Source organism: Haliotis asinina, chromosome 12, assembly GCF_037392515.1.
Source record: "Haliotis asinina isolate JCU_RB_2024 chromosome 12, JCU_Hal_asi_v2, whole genome shotgun sequence".
NCBI classification, from domain to species: Eukaryota; Metazoa; Mollusca; class Gastropoda; order Lepetellida; family Haliotidae; genus Haliotis; species Haliotis asinina.
In genome coordinates this window covers 11,507,287-11,529,006 of record NC_090291.1, presented here as the reverse complement: position 1 = coordinate 11,529,006, position 21,720 = coordinate 11,507,287, and the positions used below count along the sequence as shown (strand labels likewise).

At 40.9% G+C, this 21,720-nt stretch overlaps 2 protein-coding genes across 2 annotated transcripts in view; one reads left to right on the top strand and one right to left on the bottom strand.

Annotated features, from left to right (window-relative positions):
- The window catches only part of LOC137258014 (protein unc-93 homolog A-like), a 117,343-nt gene that overhangs the window by 53,302 nt on the left and 42,321 nt on the right, over window positions 1-21,720 (bottom strand). The window lies entirely within an intron of this gene.
- The window catches only part of LOC137258583 (probable alpha-ketoglutarate-dependent hypophosphite dioxygenase), a 41,047-nt gene that overhangs the window by 6,044 nt on the left and 13,283 nt on the right, over window positions 1-21,720 (top strand). Inside the window, exons 4-9 of the mRNA XM_067796292.1 lie at window positions 2,507-2,575; window positions 4,769-4,845; window positions 6,016-6,102; window positions 7,086-7,172; window positions 8,069-8,197; window positions 9,435-9,614. Coding sequence (XP_067652393.1) covers window positions 2,507-2,575; window positions 4,769-4,845; window positions 6,016-6,102; window positions 7,086-7,172; window positions 8,069-8,197; window positions 9,435-9,614 — 629 coding nt within the window. The remainder of the gene's footprint in view (window positions 1-2,506; window positions 2,576-4,768; window positions 4,846-6,015; window positions 6,103-7,085; window positions 7,173-8,068; window positions 8,198-9,434; window positions 9,615-21,720) is intronic.

Genomic DNA, 21,720 nt, shown 5'->3' with positions numbered 1-21,720 from the left:
CCCTTGATATCAATGTAGGTGATAAATGTGATGCGTGGAGATAGATTAGTGCAGTCCGTAACCACGTTGAACCGTAGTTACGTTGACCGTAGTTACGTTGCAGTTGGGTAGCCGAGTGGTTGAAGCATTGGCTCGTCACGCCGGAGGTCCGGGTTCGAGTCCCACATGGGCACAGTGTGTGGGGCCCATTTCCGGTGTTCACAGCCGTGATATTGCTGAAATATTGCTAAAAGCGGCGTAAAATCATACTCACTCACTACTCAGCAGTAAGGTAACAGGATTTTCAGAGCCTGCGTTGCCAACAGCTTAAACCTGTTGCAACTTTGGTTCATTCAGCAGTCTGAAAGCTTTTAGCTAAAATTGAGCGCCACAAAAAGGACAAAATAGTATATCAAATTATAGGCGCACAGATTACACGTCTTAAATCAAATGGAGAAATGCTCATATTATTTAGGTTTGGTTTGGGCGGAAATCAAACTTCTGCTTACATCTTGCCTAGCGCATCCCGTAGTTCAACGAAGACCAATGAATTATACTGTCATCCAATCGCAGCCTACGAGACATCGGTCAACGCCAACAGTCAGACAGGCGCCCAGCCAACCGTTAAGCGTGACTTAATGTGACCTTACTTTTTCATTCTCCTGCTACACAAGTTTCAAAGACATCAGTACAGGCTCTGTCTATTTGTGTAGAGTAGCTAATTATGCTCCGGACTTCAAACTAGATCCGTGTGATAAATATTAAGGATGACACTGTTATTTGGCGTATCAATATCGGTCTCAGTAGACTCATTGACTGTCTTTGTTGTTCTCGGGCAGAGCATATCCAGGACATTTTACACTGATTGGTCTGGCGTAAAAGACTGAAAAGACAGGTCAATATACAAAGACACGTCTTAACCCTCACATAACCCTCTAAGCATTCATCAACTCAAAGTAATTTATGGAGCCAGTTTGAAAGTCAAACTCCTTCCAAAGATAGTTTACAAATAGCCATTCCCTCACCACGAATATTTACAACCAGCCAAGCAATATTTTTTGTCAGACGCTAATCTGCAGCGTCTTACACAGACACTTTAATGAACACACGAGGGAGTCCTTTGGCAAGGTACAGCTGATCATCCGCTCGTAGTCTGGTATGTTCCAGTAGTGCTCTAAACATGACACCTCAACTCTAACATATACAGAACTATCACAAGTAAAAATCAGTAAATTGTGCTATTCAGAAAATGTGTAATGCATGTATTAGAGCTGTGACGATACAGACAATTCACGATACGATATGTATCGCGATATCTTGGGATGATACGATACGATTCGATACACATCACAATATGCTATGTTCAGTTATTTTGTTTAGAAACGTATATTTTGATATCAAGTAACAATGTTAATGTTGGCATAACAGTGTGTTTCTAGTGACAATTAACAATTTTGAGGTCAACGATACGTATCACGATACAAAAAAGTATCGATATATTTATCGTTCGATAAAGTATCACGATTACCGATGCTACGCTAGATCGTCACAGATCACGGATGTATAGACTTAAGCATGTTGGGGAGATTAACAACATAGGACGTATGTCTAGAATCCCCATAACATGAAACTGTATAATTAAAATGAAAGCCATTTTATATCGCACTGAACTCTAAGGGCATACCACGTAATGGGTATTATAACCTGGGATAACCCGAGCTGCTTGTGAGGCGCTAGAAGGTTAATAGTCATACGACTCGTCCCACCGGGTACCCATTATCTGCTGAGTAAAGAGAAGCAATTGTGAACAAACTCACTTATCTAATGTGAGACCCCAAAAGTCTCTCAGCAGACTGCCAAACACGGTCACCATCCAGGATCCTACCGTGACCAAAGTTGCTTAACTTAAACTGATTTGTATCCTAGGCTCTCGGTAGATGACACAACGCCATGTAACTGTATTGGCACCAAACTAAAGTAATGAGTTAGCTGAGCAGATGTTTGTTCATGTACATGATCACAACATATACCAATTATCTGCTGTTGTTAACCATACTTGCATTTGCGACTGTCGGAAACCGGTCTATGCTATGTGATTTCAACGGGAGTCGTCAAACAAATGTTATTTCTTGAAGCTATTAATGACTCGAATGTAGAGTCAAATATGTACGTAAGACCCATCACTGATACCTTGGACCCTGGCCTGGTTATGTCTTGTTTGTTGATGTTAGGCACCCTGACCAACAACATTCAAGCTGTATTTAGGCGGTCTCAACATGATCGGGTCCGAACCAGTAAAGACACAGACTGCTATTATGGGCAACTGATCAGAATGAACAAAATTCTTATGTAGGTTTCTTCTCCTGAAAAAATCAGAATTTACTTGTAATTTACGATGAACATACAGTTTCGGAAAAAGTATAACGTGCAACAGTGTCATTGAATTATTCAGTACATGCGTTTGCCTAATGTGCCTAAGGAAGTCTTTTGCGGCAGATCATGTGTTTTGTTTCCATTTCTTTTCAAGATGTCTGTACTAAGATGATCCAAGGTGACATCGACACAGCTACTCATAGACATGATCTTGGAAACGTTGGTGAGTTACCTTTCTCTACAGAATAAAATTTGTACCTTCACATGTCCGCATTAACGAATTGCTATAAATAGCCACCTTAATTACAGGTGAGCGTTCCCATTAATAGCTGTAGTAAAATAGATTTAGTGTATCTCCACAGGGAAAGGGAATGTTGCACAATACATTATACATATTCAGACGGGTGTCAGAGAGTATAAATGGGTTAAGCTTAAGGTCTACACTGGCGTTCTCTAATTCAGAGAGCAAAAGCCAGAACTAATGAAAGCAGGAACCTGTTGGGGCAAAGGCGGTATATTCAAGTGTATAGTTTCTTTGTCCGATAGTATACGCTGGGCCTGTAGTGCATGGCATGAACTATTGACTTCGGCTTTTTACAATTACTGTACTCCAGTTCCTACAATTTGCATCAACCGATCGTTGCCGTAATTTCTTACGACTACCAAGGAATCGAAACCTGTATTGGCCTACATTCCCAAGGGGAACGTTGGTAACGTGGCAATCAGTTAACTCGGACACATTGAGAACAACAGAGGCAATTTAGCTGTATTCCTGAAAACAACAGACTGACCATGAACGACTTCAAATATTCAATGCGTCTTCCCTGAAAGGTACAGTCACTTTGAGAAGACGAATCGGTTGACCAAGATTCGCTCAGACATCGTCCATCGACTCACATGAGAGAGCGGCTGTACAAGATATGCATCACTTTGGAGATACCCTTTCAGTGTAATCATTTGGTGTGTTGCACTGACCGGATAGGTCATCGGTGTAAGCTAGTGCCTGATAGGTAGTAGGAAAAGCAAGTTTATGGGTGTCACGTGATGAAGGAGCTAGCATACGTTGGGAAACATTGTGTTATTCACAACAAAAAAGTTGACATCCATAAGTCTTGCTTTTCTTATGTATTCCATTTCTAAATGCCCTTCAAAGATCTAACGTATCACTACTAACAAGTAATAAAAATAGTACACTACAGATATCACTCGCAAGTGTAAATTTTGAAGCTGGATGAGTGAGTTTAGTATTACGCCGCTTTTAAAGACACCCTAGCTATCACGGCGGGGGACACCAGAAATTGGCTTCTCACATTGTACCTATGTGGGGATGCAAAAGACGCATTTGAGAATTGAAAATGCTATAATAATATCCATTTGTAACACGCAACTAGTTCCGTCAGGAATGAGTTTTTGACAAGAACAGAGCACAATGTTTAATATAGTATAATGTGTCTAAGTGGGTATCCATGTTACACTCTGGTATCAGAACCCAATGGGATGGGACTGTATACAAAACTGTCATTAGACCGGACTTGTGCAAGCAAAGATACAATGCATGAACTTGTCTTCGTAAGAGCAATGATCGTCAACTATATGTTCAACCCCATGTCATGTCACCTCAAAAACGTAGTTCCTTTTTCAGTAATACATTTTGTAGTATTAAATGGACCGTGGGATAGTCTTGTGGTTAAACTCTGGTTCCATCCTCCTTGGGTGCAATATGTGAAACCCATTTTTGGCATCACCCGCAGCGTTATTGCAGGAATATTGGAAAAGGCGGCGTAAATCCATACTTACTCATTGCAGCATTTGAGTGAGTGAGTAAGTCTTGTTTTACGCCGCAATATTCCAGCTATATGACGGTGGTCTGTAAATATTCGAGTCTTGATCAGACAATCCAGTGATCAACAGCTTCAGCATCGATCTGCGCAATTGGGAATCGATGACATGTGTCAACCGAGTCAGCGAGCCTGACCACCCGATCCCGTTCGTCGCCTCTTACGACACGCAAAGTCGTCTTTTATGGCAAACATGGGTTGCTGTAGGTAGGCCCATTCTACCCCGGGACCTTCACGAGTTTTGCAGCATTAGATAGATCTAACGTTGCCAAACGTATACGCTGATGAGGAATGTATAGAGGGAATTCATCTTGCTTTTATGTCTTCACAAATGTGTGATTTCACTATATGCACATTGTTCCTAGCTCAACGATTTAACAGAATTATATTATCCCGACACCCTACGTGGATTCGTGGTTTTCTTCCAAGATATATTTTCAACAATGTCAGTTCCACAAGTTGTTATTGTACTTTCTCCTGTGTCGAAAATCCAACTTCATTTTTTCCTCATATATTTTTCAACAAAGATAGTCTGCAGCATGGACTCATCGATCAATGTCTTTTTTATTCTTTTCCAGCTGAACAAAAGCAATCGTACATAGAGAACATTTGTCAGATACTTTGGCCAAGCATGTATGTGAGGCACTTAGATGAGGTAGGTGCAGATGATGATATATACCAGGAACAAAAAGTTAAGCGCCACCTAGTTTATTTTGACAACATAGGTTCAAATAAGAAAGTACTTTTCAGTTTAGAAACAAAATCATCACTGAAATTATCTTTTACCTGCGTTAAACCTTAGTTTAATAGTGTTGTACAAAATGAACCTTATCTAAATGTGGATTGGTCTTCCAAATTAGTTCAGTCTAACATTTCCACAGCTTCACATCCTAGTTTTGAAATAGGGTGGCGCTTAACGTTTCATTCTGGGTACACGCGTTAAAGGCATCAGGTTCATAAATAAAGACAGGTTGCTCTATGTATTTTCTTAACTAGAATATATTAGTTAGAGACGACGTCATGTGGTTGAGGTTGATCTGTTATCGGTCCCTTACTTGTTTCGAATTAGACTATATAAACACAGTATAGGAGTTGACAGTCGTTCTTAATGCTCATTGAAAGGTTTTAGGATCACCTTGGACCCTAAGAGGCCTATATGCGCCCATCACTTAACAAACTGGTATATTTTTGTCCAGTTAAATTACGTTACACTTACCTGTTTGTACGAGGAAGTCGAATACAGTTCGTATGCAACCATACATTAACTTATCTCCTAGTATAAGGTTCACTGTAAAAGTATTTTTGGTTTCGTTAAGCACAGTGTCTCTAAGAGCCCTACGTGGGTTTTCATGAACTGGACATTCGATGAGGTAGTGCTGAATTGATTCTGGGCAGTGTAAGCTACATCTTTCACACAGAGGAAGACGGTTCTGGCATGTCTACATTGAAAAATGATTGTAATCCAGAGTTGCCTCCCTTTGGTGTACGAGGCACCTATGGCCATGAGCAAAATTCCGAATGATGAATGATGATATTTTCGAATGCATCTTAATAGAGTCTAAAGGTTTCGTGTCAACAGTACACGTCAAACATCACTTCAGGATCACTTCAGGATCACTTCAGCATCACTTTAGGCTGTCAGCATCAACCTGATTCTCCCCTGATATGACTGAACCACTTATGAACGCGACGTTAAAGCCAGCACACATCGTTGAAAGTCCGGAAACTTTCGGTGACACATCTGGGTTATTAATGTCCACCACAAATGGACATCACTCCCCGCTAGTGGTTTGTTAATCCCAGAATGCTATGGTAATCGTTTCAGGGGCCTGTACATAGACGAGTGTTGGCTATCGCACAGTGCCTGCTTGGGGAGGACATCGTGTTTGACCACGATATGATTCTAGCGAAGGTAAAGTTTCGTCTAGGCGATAATTCTGGAAGCATTCTGCAGGTATTCTGGTTCCGGTCAGTCTGTCGCCACTCCTTCCTCACTGCTGACCAGTTGTGGACGATACTGCGGTTGTTGTTCACGTCTTCTCACCTGACTGTTCAGTGATTGAAAATTGGAGCTGGGTATTGGGAGCTGGTTCTGAGCAACTATTAAATACTGAATCACCCTTGAAGCGTGCGGCTTGTCAGGTTGTATGAGTGTTCATTCCTCCTTGCGAAGGAATGGCACCAAGGATTGAAGAACGTCATTCCTGTGGATCTACTTGGTGGTTGTCGCAGATGATTAAAAGTCACGCCAGTTGGTGGCAATACATGCCTCCCTAAAACATCACCCGGCCGTTCCCACATGCACGCAGCTAGCGCCAACAGTTCCCCTGCGACCATAAATCCTAGCATGATTTCCGTTAAAAATAAACAGGATCTGCTTTCGACTATAAAAACTTTTCTGTCAGTAACGATTCTACATGCACTGCATGGTATTTTCCCATGGCCTTGACCTTGGTGCTGATGAGTGGGGCGGTGGGTAGACTAGTGGCTAAACCGTTCGTTTGTCACGCCGAAAATCCTGGGTTCGATCCCCCATGTGGGCACAACGTGTGAAGCCCATTTCTGACCGTTTATAACGATACAGGAAAATACCTGACACAACCTTCTTTCAGTCCTGTCTGTAGTGAGCTCGAAAAGAACGCTACAAAAATGAAAGTTTCAGCAAAGTTCAAATAAAATCTTCAATAAAATCTTTACACGCTTTCGGTAAATATGAGAGCTACTGTAGCAAAAAGCCCGACTTTCTTTACACAAAACTTGTTTCGTGCGGCACCTACTTTTCCATCACCGTTCAAACACTTCACCGCTGACGAGAGGTCCTAATTAACCTGCGTTACCACAGGGGATTGTTCATAATTCAATATTTAGAATGATGCATGTGTTTTCCTGCTGTAGGCGCCGTTCACCGACACGATGACCCCTTGGCATCAAGACGAAGCCTATTGGCCTGATGTGGCGGACAAAAGAGCTCTCATGTGTTGGGTAGTAGAAAGTAGTACTAATTATGTTACATGGCGTAATTGATCAACGTTATGCTCCAATCGATAACATATATTTCACGTGTTAACTATCAACTTGAGGCCTGTGAGACAAATAATCATGGTGGAAATGGTTTCTCTCACGATCTGACAAAAGGTCGCAAGAAGTGCTGATTACCTACGTAAAACTATTGTTAATTGAGAACATGAACTGGCAATTAAAAACATGAACCTTTATCGTTATCCACAAATTCGGCTTCATATTTCAAAATACTTTTGCTTTGATCGAAAACCAATCTTTCCCCGGGCTGGTGGAAGGTACAACAAAAGTCGGATTATTGCAATATGTCATGTTTCGTGTCAGACAACATTTTAGAATACAATTACTGATTGGTCGGAGGAAGCACTATACCCATAAAAGCAATACGCACTCACAATACGCACTCACAATACGCACTCACAATACACACTCACAATACGCAGTCACGTGTAAAAAATTCTTCTTAATGAAATCAATAGGAAGTATGTAAATGCTCCGAATGACGCAATTTCCATTATCGTCTCTCGTAGCGATAAAAAGCAACCTCCAACCAGTCACATCATGCAATATGCTGGCATAAGTTGAAACAATAAAAGTCGGTCTCAATGGGCTTGAAAATGAAATACGATCTTTGCAATGCGTAAAAAACACCAGAACCGACCTTCCTGAACAAAATGGGCATGACATATCCAATTTATATTTCCAACTAGAACTAAACCCTCTCATGTCAATGCACGGGGGGAAAATTGCTCTGTCAGACTTGACAAAAAAATCACAGACCCTTGATACAGACGTCACTCCATCTTGTCCCAAAAGGGATGTCATCTTAAGACTTCATCGAGGTTTTGTTTCTTTGACAGACATCTTTAGACAATGCCGTGAAAGACAACGGATGCATGTGGTTTGGGAGAGGATCTCATAAGGGAATGTTGCGTGTACACACGCCTGTCAAAGAAGGGTGTCATCTTCTTTCTTGCGAAACATATGAGGTATTGTCAACATGTTTGGTGGTTGCAATATTGAATATATTTTAACATGAGTGGTGACGGTGTAACGTATGAAAATAAGGTCATATTATGAAAGCGTTCTCCAAAGCCTAGTCTGTCAGCTAGTTTCAGTTTGAAACTGTAGTGTTTGTCCACATGCAAATGCATCAAAGATGATATGGATCGACTACACTTTAAAGCTAATAAAAACCCCGAAAATATGAAATCAGTAAATGCGTACTGCGACTCACTTATGCAAACATATCTGCAAGTGATGAATACTCTCAGTTGGACTTTGCGTGAGAACTGTAGTACAAGTGATGTGCAATGAAAAATGTTTCAGTCCCCGAAATATCCTTAATGTAGCTTTAAATGTACACCAACACACAACAGCAAACATGTTGGTTTTCAAATTGGCTGATGGTTATATGTTCTTTTGAAGATCGAAAAATCCGTTTTAAACATTCATTTGATCCATTCCCTTGGACTTCAGTTTTGTTCCAATTTGAACATGACGCATAATTTTTGCACCGTTATTAGAAATTGTCTCTTTGATATTTCATTTGACCGGAATAAGCTCAACCCTTCCTTTAAAGGCATATAACTATATATAACATACACACGTATGAGATTAACCTGTTAATTCTAACTAGTGTCAACACAGTTAAACCCACTAGTCAGTGGGACGTTTCTTTAAGAACGTCAGTCCAAATAAAGGGGTTCACCTGGTAGGCACACGGTGAACCGATCATCTATACGGACCCGTGAAGGTCCGAGGTAGAATACTCCTACAGCAACCCATGCTTGCCATAAAAGGCGACTAAGTTTATCGTAAGAGACGACTAATGGGATCGAGTGGTCAGGCTCTCTGACTTGGTTGACACATGTCATCGGTTCCCAATTGCGCAGATCGATTCTCATGTTGTCGATCACTGGATTGTCTGATTCAGACTCGTTTATCTACAGACCGTCGCCTTATAGCTGGAATATTGCTGAGTGCGGCGAAAAACTAAAGTCACTCACTCACTCTATGGGACCATTATTATGTGTCGTTCCAATTACCTCCCTTCATCATACCAGGATCTTAAATCGTTGTTTGGCAACTCAGCTATGTTCGCATTATTGATGGTCTGACCAGGTTAAATCTGTTCAGGTTTTTAAGAGACTTTTGTTCAGTTTTTTTTAAATACACGTAGGGGTTCCGATTGAAGTGTTCAATGTATTTGTTATTTCCTCCCAGAGTGACGACATGGTATGCGTGGAAATTCCTGCTGGGTCGTGTACATTTCATCATGCCCGTACGCTGCACTATACATGTGGCAATACAACCAATCAAATGAGACGAGCTATTGTGACGTCATACAGATCAGCCGCCATGTTGAAAGAATTTGTACGTGCGGGTCATGACCACGGAAAAAGGGTTTGTATTTCAATTTCAGGACACACACATAGTAAAAAGGATTCATGTATAATTAATGTTATGAGTACTGCAACAAAATTAATACGTCCTAGATACGATTCATTCCAAACTGAGATATTCATACTTAAATCCTAACCTGTTAAGTTGTAACGTGTAACAGCCGTGTTCTTGTACAAAATGACATACTCGTATGGTAATATGAAGTTAAATAGTCCATAATGTATTTATGACGGATTTTTGCTGTCGACCTTTTTGCGGATCCTGTTTGTTGTAACCATTTTACATGTTATTTGACTTATCCAGTTTTACATACACTGTGTTGCTTTAAGGCATTTACTTCACAAAAATATATGACCCGTGAATTTCTTGGGTAGAATAGGCATTCAGCAACCCATGCTTGCCAAAAAGGTGACTATGCTTGTAGTAAGCATTCTCTTCGTAGGAAGATATGACAGGAGTAACCTCTGTGGGAAGAGAATGGTCGTAAGAGACGACAAACGGGATCGAAGGGTCACTGAGTTGGTTGACACACGTCATTGGTTCCCCATTGCGCAGATCGATACTGATGCTGTTGATCACTGGATTGTCTGGTCCAGACTCGATTATTTATAGGCCGCCGCCATATATCTGGAATATTGCTGAGTGCGGCACTCACTCACTCACTCACAGAAATATGGTTGTGAGTTCGAATCCAAGTTCACCTCAATGATATTTTAGGTTTGTCAGCACTGTGTCTGTCATCCTGGGTTCCAGTGATGTTGACAACGTATAAGACTTGTATAATATTTCCTCCAGTTTCAACAATATATTGAAACATTATTTTAACATGCGTCGAACGTATCCTACTCATTAACTCAATATCTATTAGTATCATATTTGTATCATATCATGAATCACTCGAGGCGCTCTGAGTCCGTATTCTTTCCTTGTAGGTATTATAGCCATGCCAGAGTGAGTGAGTTTAGTTTTACGCCGTACTCATTAATATTAAAGCTATATGGCAGCGGAGGCATATCGGACTTATATCGAATACGTAGACATTTCCAAACTAAGCATGGAAGATGACGGGATCAGTTTTGTTTTGATCACACTAAAGCTATGCATGAAACTGCTACATGGTATCTTCCTGGGCTGACGGTATAAACCGGGCATATGTCCAGGTTACCACAAGCAGTCATGCACATACGCGAACGCGCACACACACGTACTTTGCTGTGTAAGTTTTATGGTGACGTATAACCCAATCCGCCTATCACCTCACCTTACTGCAACTCGACTCATCTTACTGAGCTTCAACCACCTCACTTCCATCTCGACTCATTACGCCATGCTTCACCTCACCTCACCTCACCTCACCTCACTTCTGTCTCGACTCATCACGCCACGCTTCACCTCACCTCACTACTATCTCGACTCATCATGCCATGCTTCACCTCACCTCACCTCACTTCTATCTCGACTCATCCCGCCATGCTTCACCTCACCTCACCTCACTTCTGTCTCGACTCATCTCGCCATGCTTCACATCACCTCACTACCACCTCGACTCATCTCGCCATGCTTCACCTCACCTCCTCTCACCTCACTTCACTTCTATCTCGACTCACCAAACCATGCTTCACCTCACTTCACCTCACTTCTATCTCGACTCATCACACCATGCTTCAAACCAGCTTACCTCACTTCCATCTCGAGTCATCACACCATTATTCACCTCACCTTGCCTCACCTCACCTCACCTCACCTCACTACTATCTCGACTCATCATGCCATGCTTCACCTCACCTCACCTCACCTCACCTCACTTCTGTCTCGACTCATCACGCCACGCTTCACCTCACCTCACTACTATCTCGACTCATCCCGCCATGCTTCACCTCACCTCACCTCACTTCTGTCTCGACTCATCTCGCCATGCTTCACATCACCTCACTACCACCTCGACTCATCTCGCCATGCTTCACCTCACCTCCTCTCACCTCACTTCACTTCTATCTCGACTCACCAAACCATTCTTCACCTCACTTCACATCCACCTCGACTCAATAAAACATGCTCTACCTCACCTCACCTCACTTCTATCTCGACTCATCACACCATGCTTCAAACCAGCTTACCTCACTTCCATCTCGAGTCATCACACCATTATTCACCTCACCTTGCCTCACCTCACCTCACCTCACCTCACTACTATCTCGACTCATCATGCCATGCTTCACCTCACCTCACCTCACCTCACCTCACTTCTGTCTCGACTCATCACGCCACGCTTCACCTCACCTCACTTCTATCTCGACTCATCCCGCCATGCTTCACCTCACCTCACCTCACTTCTGTCTCGACTCATCTCGCCATGCTTCACATCACCTCACTACCACATCGACTCATCTCGCCATGCTTCACCTCACCTCCTCTCCCCTCACTTCACTTCTATCTCGACTCACCAAACCATGCTTCACCTCACTTCACATCCACCTCGACTCAATAAAACATGCTCTACCTCACCTCACCTCACTTCTATCTCGACTCATCACACCATGCTTCAAACCAGCTTACCTCACTTCCATCTCGAGTCATCACACCATTATTCACCTCACCTTGCCTCACCTCACCTCACCTCACCTCACTTCTGTCTCGACTCATCAAGCCACGCTTCACTTCACCTCACTACTGTCTCGACTCATCATGCCATGCTTCACCTCACCTTACCTCACTTCTATCTCGAGTCATCACGCCATGCTTCAGCTCACCTCACCTCACGTCTATCTTGACTCATCCAGCCATGCTTCACCTCACCTCATCTCACCTCACTCCACTTCAATCTCGACTCATCAAACCATGCTTCACGTCACTTCACATCTATCTGCACTCAATACACCTTGCTCCACCTCATCTCACCTCACTTCCATCTCGACTCATCACACCACTATTCACCTCAGCTTGCCTCACCTAACTTCTATCTCGACTCATCGCAGCATGTTTCACGTTATCCCACCTCTCCCCACCTCACTTCTATCTCACCTCACTTCTATCTCACTTCTATCTCACCTCACTTCTATCTCACCTCTCATACTACAAGTCATTACTTTCAGGGTCTGAAGAGTGTACTCATGACTGGCCAAACCCATGGATGGCAAGACAAACCCTGAGACATCATTCTTCAACGAGGACCCAAATATTTGACATGCGTTAAATCAATATATTGATGTAGACTTCGCGATACCAAATCCAATTCCAAAGTTCGAAATTACATTTATGTCACATTTTCAAATAAACAGAAATCACAATCGTTCTTCCATTTTCAACTTATAAACAACCAGAAACCTTAAATGTCAAAGGTAAAGGGTCAAGGACAAGAACACCAATCCCCCGTCTAAACATACACCTTGAACAGATCTGGAAGAATGTCTCCGCCTTAACAGGAGGAAAAATAACTCGGTCAGGCTTCTCTTCAGATTCCGGCCTAATTAACAAACATCTTGTTACTGGACAACCCCGACTGTCCATTTAATCCTCTGAATTATTACAGGAACCCTCGCGATCACTCAACTTCCAGGAAACCTAATCATACTCATCTTTTGGAAGACCCATGTCTTCAAAAACTCGCAAACATAGCCCAATGTTGTGGAGTTATTAGGCGTGAACTTTATGCTTAATACCTGTTTTCGTCGGCTTTCATAATACAGGAAATCCTATGTCAGTATGCTGTCAAACCGTCGGTCATTACGGGTGTTTTTTTACAATTCTTCTAATTGACTACATTACCCTTCTACTGCCTTGTTATAAGCTAGCATTCACAACAGAGGCGCTTGCAAAACCAATTATAGTACGTTTGTCCACTTAAGTTGACAGGTAAAACTGGAAACTGGCATGCGAGAATAGCCTTCTTTAATGCTGACATTCCAGATTAATGAGTTTGTCAAAGAAGCTCACAACAAGGTATCGCTTATGTGTGACACAGTCAACTAGTTTAGATAGTACCTTGAAATGCACTTTTGTTTCCTTCTCTTACCGCAGGTAACATGTATGAAATTCAAATTGAACGTTAAAACACTGCAGTCATAGGGCGGAAAAAACTGTATCTGAAACAATAATTGCTATCTGGTCAATGGTACCAAACAATATCATCATATGAAGGAAGTAAGTATACATCCAAAGCTGACTGAGGTGCCATAGAAGATTATCTACTACCGGGTACCCATTTTCTGCTGCAAGAACAGTCTCGTGTTTCAGGAAACACCACAGGTAACGTGTATTAATTCTTGTAAGACCGAAACCTACCAAATACGCAGGGGCAAACGTTCCGGAAAATGTCACCCAGGTTCACCTTTCATTCCAATGATGTATGGTGTATGTTGATGAATATATAAATTCGTATTTTCGATGAACTTGGGGTAGACATTTACTTTTATCACACAACACTGATATCATATAATGTCCTATGTATCACTTACACCAGCAGGCATCGCAAATTTGGTTCATGCATGTGAATTTGGCAAAGTGGCAATATGTTTTCCTTGCTAGGTCAAAGCATATTTTGATCAAGGATCACGTTGTAGAACTAGGCGTCATAACATAATCTATATTAGCCATGATTCCAAGCCTTTCCCATTATCGACATTATCCAGACGCCCTGTTACACAACAAGGTATATTACATATCATCTGTCTTATAAAGGGCAAAATGGAATTGGCTTCTATCACCCAAGTCTCACTATTACCCTCTAGCATATAACTCAATCCAAATTCAGGCCTCAGCACAGGAATACAGCTCAATCTTCTTATAGTGGTCTTAACTGAATACCTTTCTCCACAAAATAGCCAGGTTTGGTACCTCCCTCTAAGTCTCCATCATCCTTACCCTTATCGACAAGCACCGATGTCTTCGTGTAAAAGCTGATCCAGATCTTGACGTTCAGTTAGATTTACGGTTTCTTCTTTGAAATAAACATCTAAAAACGAGGTGCTCCACGGTCCCTTTGGCTATTTCATGCAACAACTTCAATTAGCCTACCTAACAAGAAAACATTACTGCATTTAATGGATAGACTCCGGGTTGGTTTTATTAGATACTTTGGACTCTGTATTTTATCCGTAAAACATGTTTCATCGAGACTAAGTAATGCCTGAAAAGGTTATATAGATATGGGACGCTGGCAGTACACCCAGGGGCTTGAAAAAGAAAGAAATAAACTATGGTTTGTCGCAGCTAATTTACTGACCGGAGGGTTCGGCCAGCAACTACGGATTGACATAGGTAATGAAACTGGTTTTTGCGCATGCAGAGCTCCAAGAGACTTGCATTGATGTCTTAACTGACTACTCCACTGTACTATTCTGAGCTCGGTTATTACTAAAACAAGGAGTGGGATATATTGGCTTCAACGCACGACGGCTTAAAAAAGGACCAATTTGCAACATCAATGGGCAGCTTTTCACGTATCCTGTTCGTGGGTGGACTGTAGTGGAATGGCGTCTGTCTTGCAGGGTTGTAATTGAATTCATCAAATATATAAGTTTAATAGTCCCCACACTTAATTGTCTTACAGGTTTTTTGAACATCATTTGTCAGTGACTTTTTTCTACCACCTGTACCAGGCATATGCACATCCCATTTCAATCCACCGAGTGATGTAAATTTGGCACAGCCGTTGAAAGACTGCACTCCACCAAAACCACTTACGCCAGCCAACACATACAGTATACATATTCATTCCATTCTGATGCAACTTTATATGAGACCATCAAAGAGTCCATCAATGCCTGATAACATGGGTACAGATTTTCCTATTATCCCGGTAAAGCTAACTGTCAGTGTAGGGGTTTCAGCTCATAGATCCAGCGAAGCCTTCACGTGATTTACATCGTCTATCCAAGCAATGTTACACCATGTGCTCAAGTTATGGCAGTTTTACGATCGCCACTTGATCCACTGTATTCGATAGACAGGAACAGAATATAAGGCTCTTATCTCCGATATTCCACCATGATTTGATTAATTTTACGGCGCCTTCAGTGATTCAATTAAAATCAAAGGCTGCCATCTCCTTAAATCAAGTCATAAGGGTCTCTCTGAAACCATACTGCACTGCAGAAGAGTCGTCTTCTAATTTCCGTAATGAACTCGTCGTTTCTGATCACCTCACATTGAGCATTACATAGCGTGTATTGGGCCCAAGGGAAGAAATCGTGGTGAATGTTCTAATTTTTAAAGCTGTTTCGTTTGTGGACAACGAGGAGGATTACTGCATTTTCAGATGGAAATTATATTGGCGACTTTGCCCATAAAGGTAGTGCTATCTTAAAAACAGGCGATGGTTATATAATATCAAGCCTTTATGTGAGAAGGTTGTGTTGTTGTCTTAATGAGAGAATGCTCATTAAGAATCAGGCGATGATATTGACAGAAGTGATTATCCTGTTTTAATGACGTTATTGACAGAATTGATGGCCTCATGGTAATCCAGTGGAATTAATTTTGTTTTTATGGTAGTGAGAAAATCAAAAGGATTGTGCAGTTCTGCAATATGGACTTTTCCCGAAGTAACTATTCTGAAACTGTGTTTTGTGTGATTTTTGTCTGCAACGGGGGTGTTTGTACTTAAGGGATAGACGACTTTAGACAGAGTTTGCGGCAAAGTTACTATGTTGTGGATGATTGTTCGAGTAGTGGTAAAGATGGTAATGGTGCTTATTGTGATAAAGGGAGTTGTTGCAACTGAAACGGTGATTGCCATATTCTGGAGGATCGTAATAAACCCGTTGACTTAGGCAACTCGTTTTCCACAGTGACCCGTTCATACATATATACTCTTCAAAAAAGGTAGGGGATAACGAACTTTCAATTTGGACAGGAAGTGTAAACTTTAACAAACGTTTCAAGGACAGACATCTTATGAACGCACTACCATTTCCGTCTATTACCACCCCTAAACACAACGCATGATATGCACGTCCACAACGCAGTAGCCCCATACACATGCATGGGGTGACGGTCACCGTCCCATTCTTGATTTTCACACATTTTCAAAGAAAGTCGATAAATCACTTAGAACATTAATTTTGGCACTCATCTTGCATCACACATTTGTTAGTGTTTGTTTCTAGTCGTTTGTTTTAAAATAATAATCCAAATAAAATAACATTCCAAATAACTATGGTTGTAAGGAATTGCAGATGGTGATGCACTCTCAAAACATTCAATAATATCATATCAGCATTGATTGACTCCGATAAATCTCCGAAATATTTCCAGTTGTAAATAAAAAAGATGAAGATCCAAGCTTTTTTGAAAAGTATATTAGCTGACCGTTCATTCACAGGCAGGCTGTCCCACACTTAAACTGTTAACCCGTACATACACTGACTCATAATCAAATGAACCTCAGTTTGGTTAAACATATACTATATTACGAAACTACCCACAAAGTGACTTCACGTCACAAACAGACTAATCCGAATGCAAATTGCACTAACCGTTAACTGAGTTTACTAACTCTTAAACACACAAGCTAAACCCTACACGGTTTTGCTCACGCGTAAACATATTGGTTGATACGTGAACACAATATTAAATATTTTTCGACATTAGTGTACAATGCCCTTGAGGATAAGAAAGAAAGATCATGATCTAAAGATGCAAAGATCAATACAATGGGAATGTTTCCAGTTAGACTTGTTATGGTGGCCAAAAGGTCAGGTTAGACCCCTGACCTTGTGAGCTGGCGAGTAGGTGCCTGGTATTGAAAGCCCGGCTTCGAATCTCGTATGTGACTCAAATTCTCAAAAGTACTTTACATTATTGAGAAAGTGTAATCCCACTTATAGCCAATGTCAAAACACACTGTATAATTCTATCATTAAACTAATAGCACTCAGTGATTACAAATATGTGTTAGGTGGAAGTGTAGTAGATGGAAGTATGTCCAACTGACTGTGATGGACTCTGTTGGTGTGCACATTCCAGGATACGGTGCAATCTTCAGGTAGCTCTTGAGAGAGAGATTAAATATGACAATAACTATTACATTAGAATTGAGAAAGTACGATTTGCGATAACAGGGTTATCACGCTTGTGAGTTTACGATTCTATGATAAAGTACCACGGACCGCAAAATGCAAATGCTCATTCCCCACTGAGGGCACGTTTTCACCCCAACGCATCCTCGTGTGACAACATATATTCATGTTTTAATGTGATGAGCAAAACACGATCGTTTACTCAAAATGATTACACGACATATTCGTACAGTGATAAAATTGCATAAATACATATTTCAATCGTTTAAAATTATGCCAAAACGTTTTTTCCAACAAATCATTTGCTGCAGCGGAAAGAGCACCCACCACATTCAAAGTCGTATAGATGCTGATGCACGTCATTCAAACACGCACATAATGTGATCTAATCACTTTACAAGTCACTTATGTGATCTAATCACTTTACAAGTCACTTATGTGATCTAATCACTTTACAAGTCACTTATGTGATCTAATCACTTTACAAGTCACTTATGTGATCTAATCACTTTACAAGTCACTTATGTGATCTAATCACTTTACAAGTCACTTAAGTACATAGACATTATCGACAAAACTTGATCTATCTGTTAAGTGAGAATGTGCCGGAAGTTATTATAATTTACACAATTAAATAAATGAGTGCAGGAAAGAGGCCTAGGATCAGCATTAGCACAGGGCACCTGCCCTCTTTACACCTACCGCAGACTGCGAATAGGACAACTCCCAGGAAGCCCTTCCTAATAGAACCCAGAAAGAATTTTCCGGAGTTATGAAGTCTCTGGAGCCTTCTGCATTATCCAGAGTAAGCGCTTTTACTGGAAGCAAGACCGGATATTCTTACAGTTTCAATCAAGAGCTTGGTAGATATCAGACCTAAGGCAACAGAAGCAATGGACATTATTTGGTACTTGGGATGCAAGCGTCATATTTCTTTGGCGATGTCCGCATATTTGCAGTGTTTTCCTGACTCTTGTCAATTACAGTGACACACAATTGAAAGTATAGACAGCTTCATTTATCAAGGTTAGGTTTGCTGGTTTCTATACGTCTGACCACGAAATGTCATTTTAAATGACACTCTATACTTATTGATGGTCGACAGGTCATCTGTGTCAAAACCACAAGCAGGGAAAGGCGAGCCTAAAACGACCGAGCCACGCTTTGTTTGCGCCAAGGTGGTGCATCTGCTGATAATATTATGGAAAGTCTCAATAGATAAGTCACAAATGGACCGTTTTGTGTGGACAGTGACTGGTCCTGAGTAGAAAGAAGAATGCCTTCTGTTTCACCTTTTAGGTCAGTCGACTTTATCCCAACGAAGGGTACAACAGGGCTGCACTTCTCCCCATCACACTGGAGAGGAGATACTTCCATTGAAAGACTTAACATATGACACTTCGCTTGCTTTTGAAGTCATTTCTGAACTGTCCAGCTGTACAGGACCATCAACAATTTCAAAACTGACATTGAGCTTATGTCTCACATCATTGACGCGTTTATGTCAGTTGTGAAATGCCTTGAACATTGACATGCTTCGTAAGAGGATCATCAGAAAAATAAATGAGCAAGAGGGCACAATAGAATTCTGTCACAGTCTCAATCACACCGCACTCATCCCATTATAATAAAGAGCTATAAACGACTAAGGGTACAGCGAGGGTAGTGGGCTCTATTTTCTGACATGCACATAATTTCATATATCGACCAATCTACAGTACCAAACAAATAAAACAAGTCTTTGTCGCTTTGAGTTTATTGTACATGTGCATTGCGTACACTGTAATAAGGTTTTTGGGGTAGCCAAGTGGTTACAGCGCTCACTTGTCACGCCGAAGACCAGAGTACTTTTCTCCACATGGTAATATAAGTGAAGCCTATTTCTGGTGACCGCGACCGTGATGTTGGTTGAATATTGCTGAAAACGGCATAAAAGCAAACTCACTGACCCATGGCCGCTGAGGAAGTGGTCATTTGCTAACAAAATATCAGGATCACTCAAATTGCATGGCCCTACCAAGAGGATAGTAATATGTCTCCTGCTCATAGGAGTTTGGGGATATATATCCGCTGACACACGGAAGACCTCGTACAGCCAGCTATATCATTAACAGTCGCCCATATACACTAGCATCCAGAAGTGAAGCTTCACTGTTCTGTGCAATTAGTAGCACTTATCTTCTGATACCAGTCATCACTCAGTCGCCGCAAGACTGGCTACTGGCTATCAAATGTGGTGCAGAAAGTATTAAGGTGATGTCCTGCCTAACGTTCCTACTTGTAAGGGTATCCATATGTCTTATGTGATTTAGTAATATACGTTTGCAGCATTTAAAGACGTATAAGTGCTTTCAAAACTTTTATGGTGGACACATGGAGGACATTGATTCGACTCATCGATGACAATAATCCTATATTTGACACTGTTCCATAGGTCTCATGTTTTACCTGATGAGCAATTAACCTGACTGTGCATGTGTTTGTGACATGTGGCACTAGAGGTGGACATTACCCCTTAACACCAGTAATCATCAATATTAAGTAATAGCAAAATTTATATACTATGTTCTATTTCACAAATGACAGTTAAAAGTTAAATTTTGCAAAACAAACGCTCACTTGGTCAGAGGTATTACATCACAAAAAGACAAATGGAAATATAGTTATATATTCTGACAGAATGAAAAGTGCCATGATAGGATATAAAAAGGAGTAACAACCATATTCAAGCTACTTGTGACGATATGCAGATATACGACATACATCAACCCAAAAGTCTTTTTTTATTTAGCTTCAGGGATAAAATTGAACAATTTGAGGTTTACTTTATCCCAGAGTGCCGTTCTGTCTTTAACACGATTTCAAATATATTTCAACGTAGGTTAATCTGCGGATACACTACACAGAAAACACAACAGTTTGTCTTCTGTTGATTTCTGTTTGGCAACGTCTAAACAGAGATATGTTTACCAGGCTCTGATATATGCATATATGTATATCTGATGTGGACGACTTCACTAAAAATGAAATGGAATGATAATGAAAAAATACCCGAAAAGCTGCAAACCTCATTTGATGGCTATAATTTATTTATTTATTTATTTATTTATTTATTTATTTATTTATTTATTTATTTATTTATTTATTTATTTATTTATTTATATTTTTTAATTATTTTTTTTTTTTTTCAAGACATTTACCTCAGACAGGTCTCATTGCATGCTGTTAAATAACGACAATGTACCATATGCGCACTTCCTATTTCACAGTGCAACAACCGCCCTTCAAAGCCAGAGACTCAATTTTAGGTTTGAATTTGCTTCATAAATAGTTTCATTTCAAACCAGAAACAAATTTTTAGTCAAGAATTAAGACACGAATTATGTGGAAGAAGCTTATTTGTGTGCTCAAGTAAATGCACTTCAAAGTCAGGAGGAATTGGACTTTTTGTCTTCCTTGAACACTTCAGAGTTGATACAGCAAGAAAATTACGATAATGCTCTTGGCACCAGAAGGATTACATTCCATTGCCATGACGTAGGAAGGCGGAATGGAAACCAACTAAGCAGCCATTACGTCCCGAGTGTCCATGTTGGCCTCCAGGCTACTGGTCGTAAAAGCTATTTTAAGTGCGGTTTTGGAATCGTAATTTTCAAACACCTGGTGTTAACGCAGAATGTTAGCGAGTATTCAAATACTTTTCACTGCCATTTCGTCTGTCGCCTTGTGAAATTAGCTTCAGAAGATGACCAAGCATGTGTGCTCCTTCTCGCTGACATACGGAATTTGCAAAGGAAATCATAATAATCTACTAATTTTGTCGTAAGTATATGTCCGAGCTTGTCTTTGATCTTGCAGGGTCAGAGAACCGAAATATCTATACCATTTCAGTGTACAACAAGATGTCATTTAAAAGTCGGTTTGTTTCTTCGAGTGCTTCTCGTCAATCCTCAAAATTTGTTTCATCAGAATTAAACTGAAAGAATCATCATTTGCGGTTGATGTGTAAGAGATGTACGGATCGTACAGATTGGAGGCAAAATGACGTCCACAACTAAACTATTTGTGCCGGCCGCACCATAGGGCAG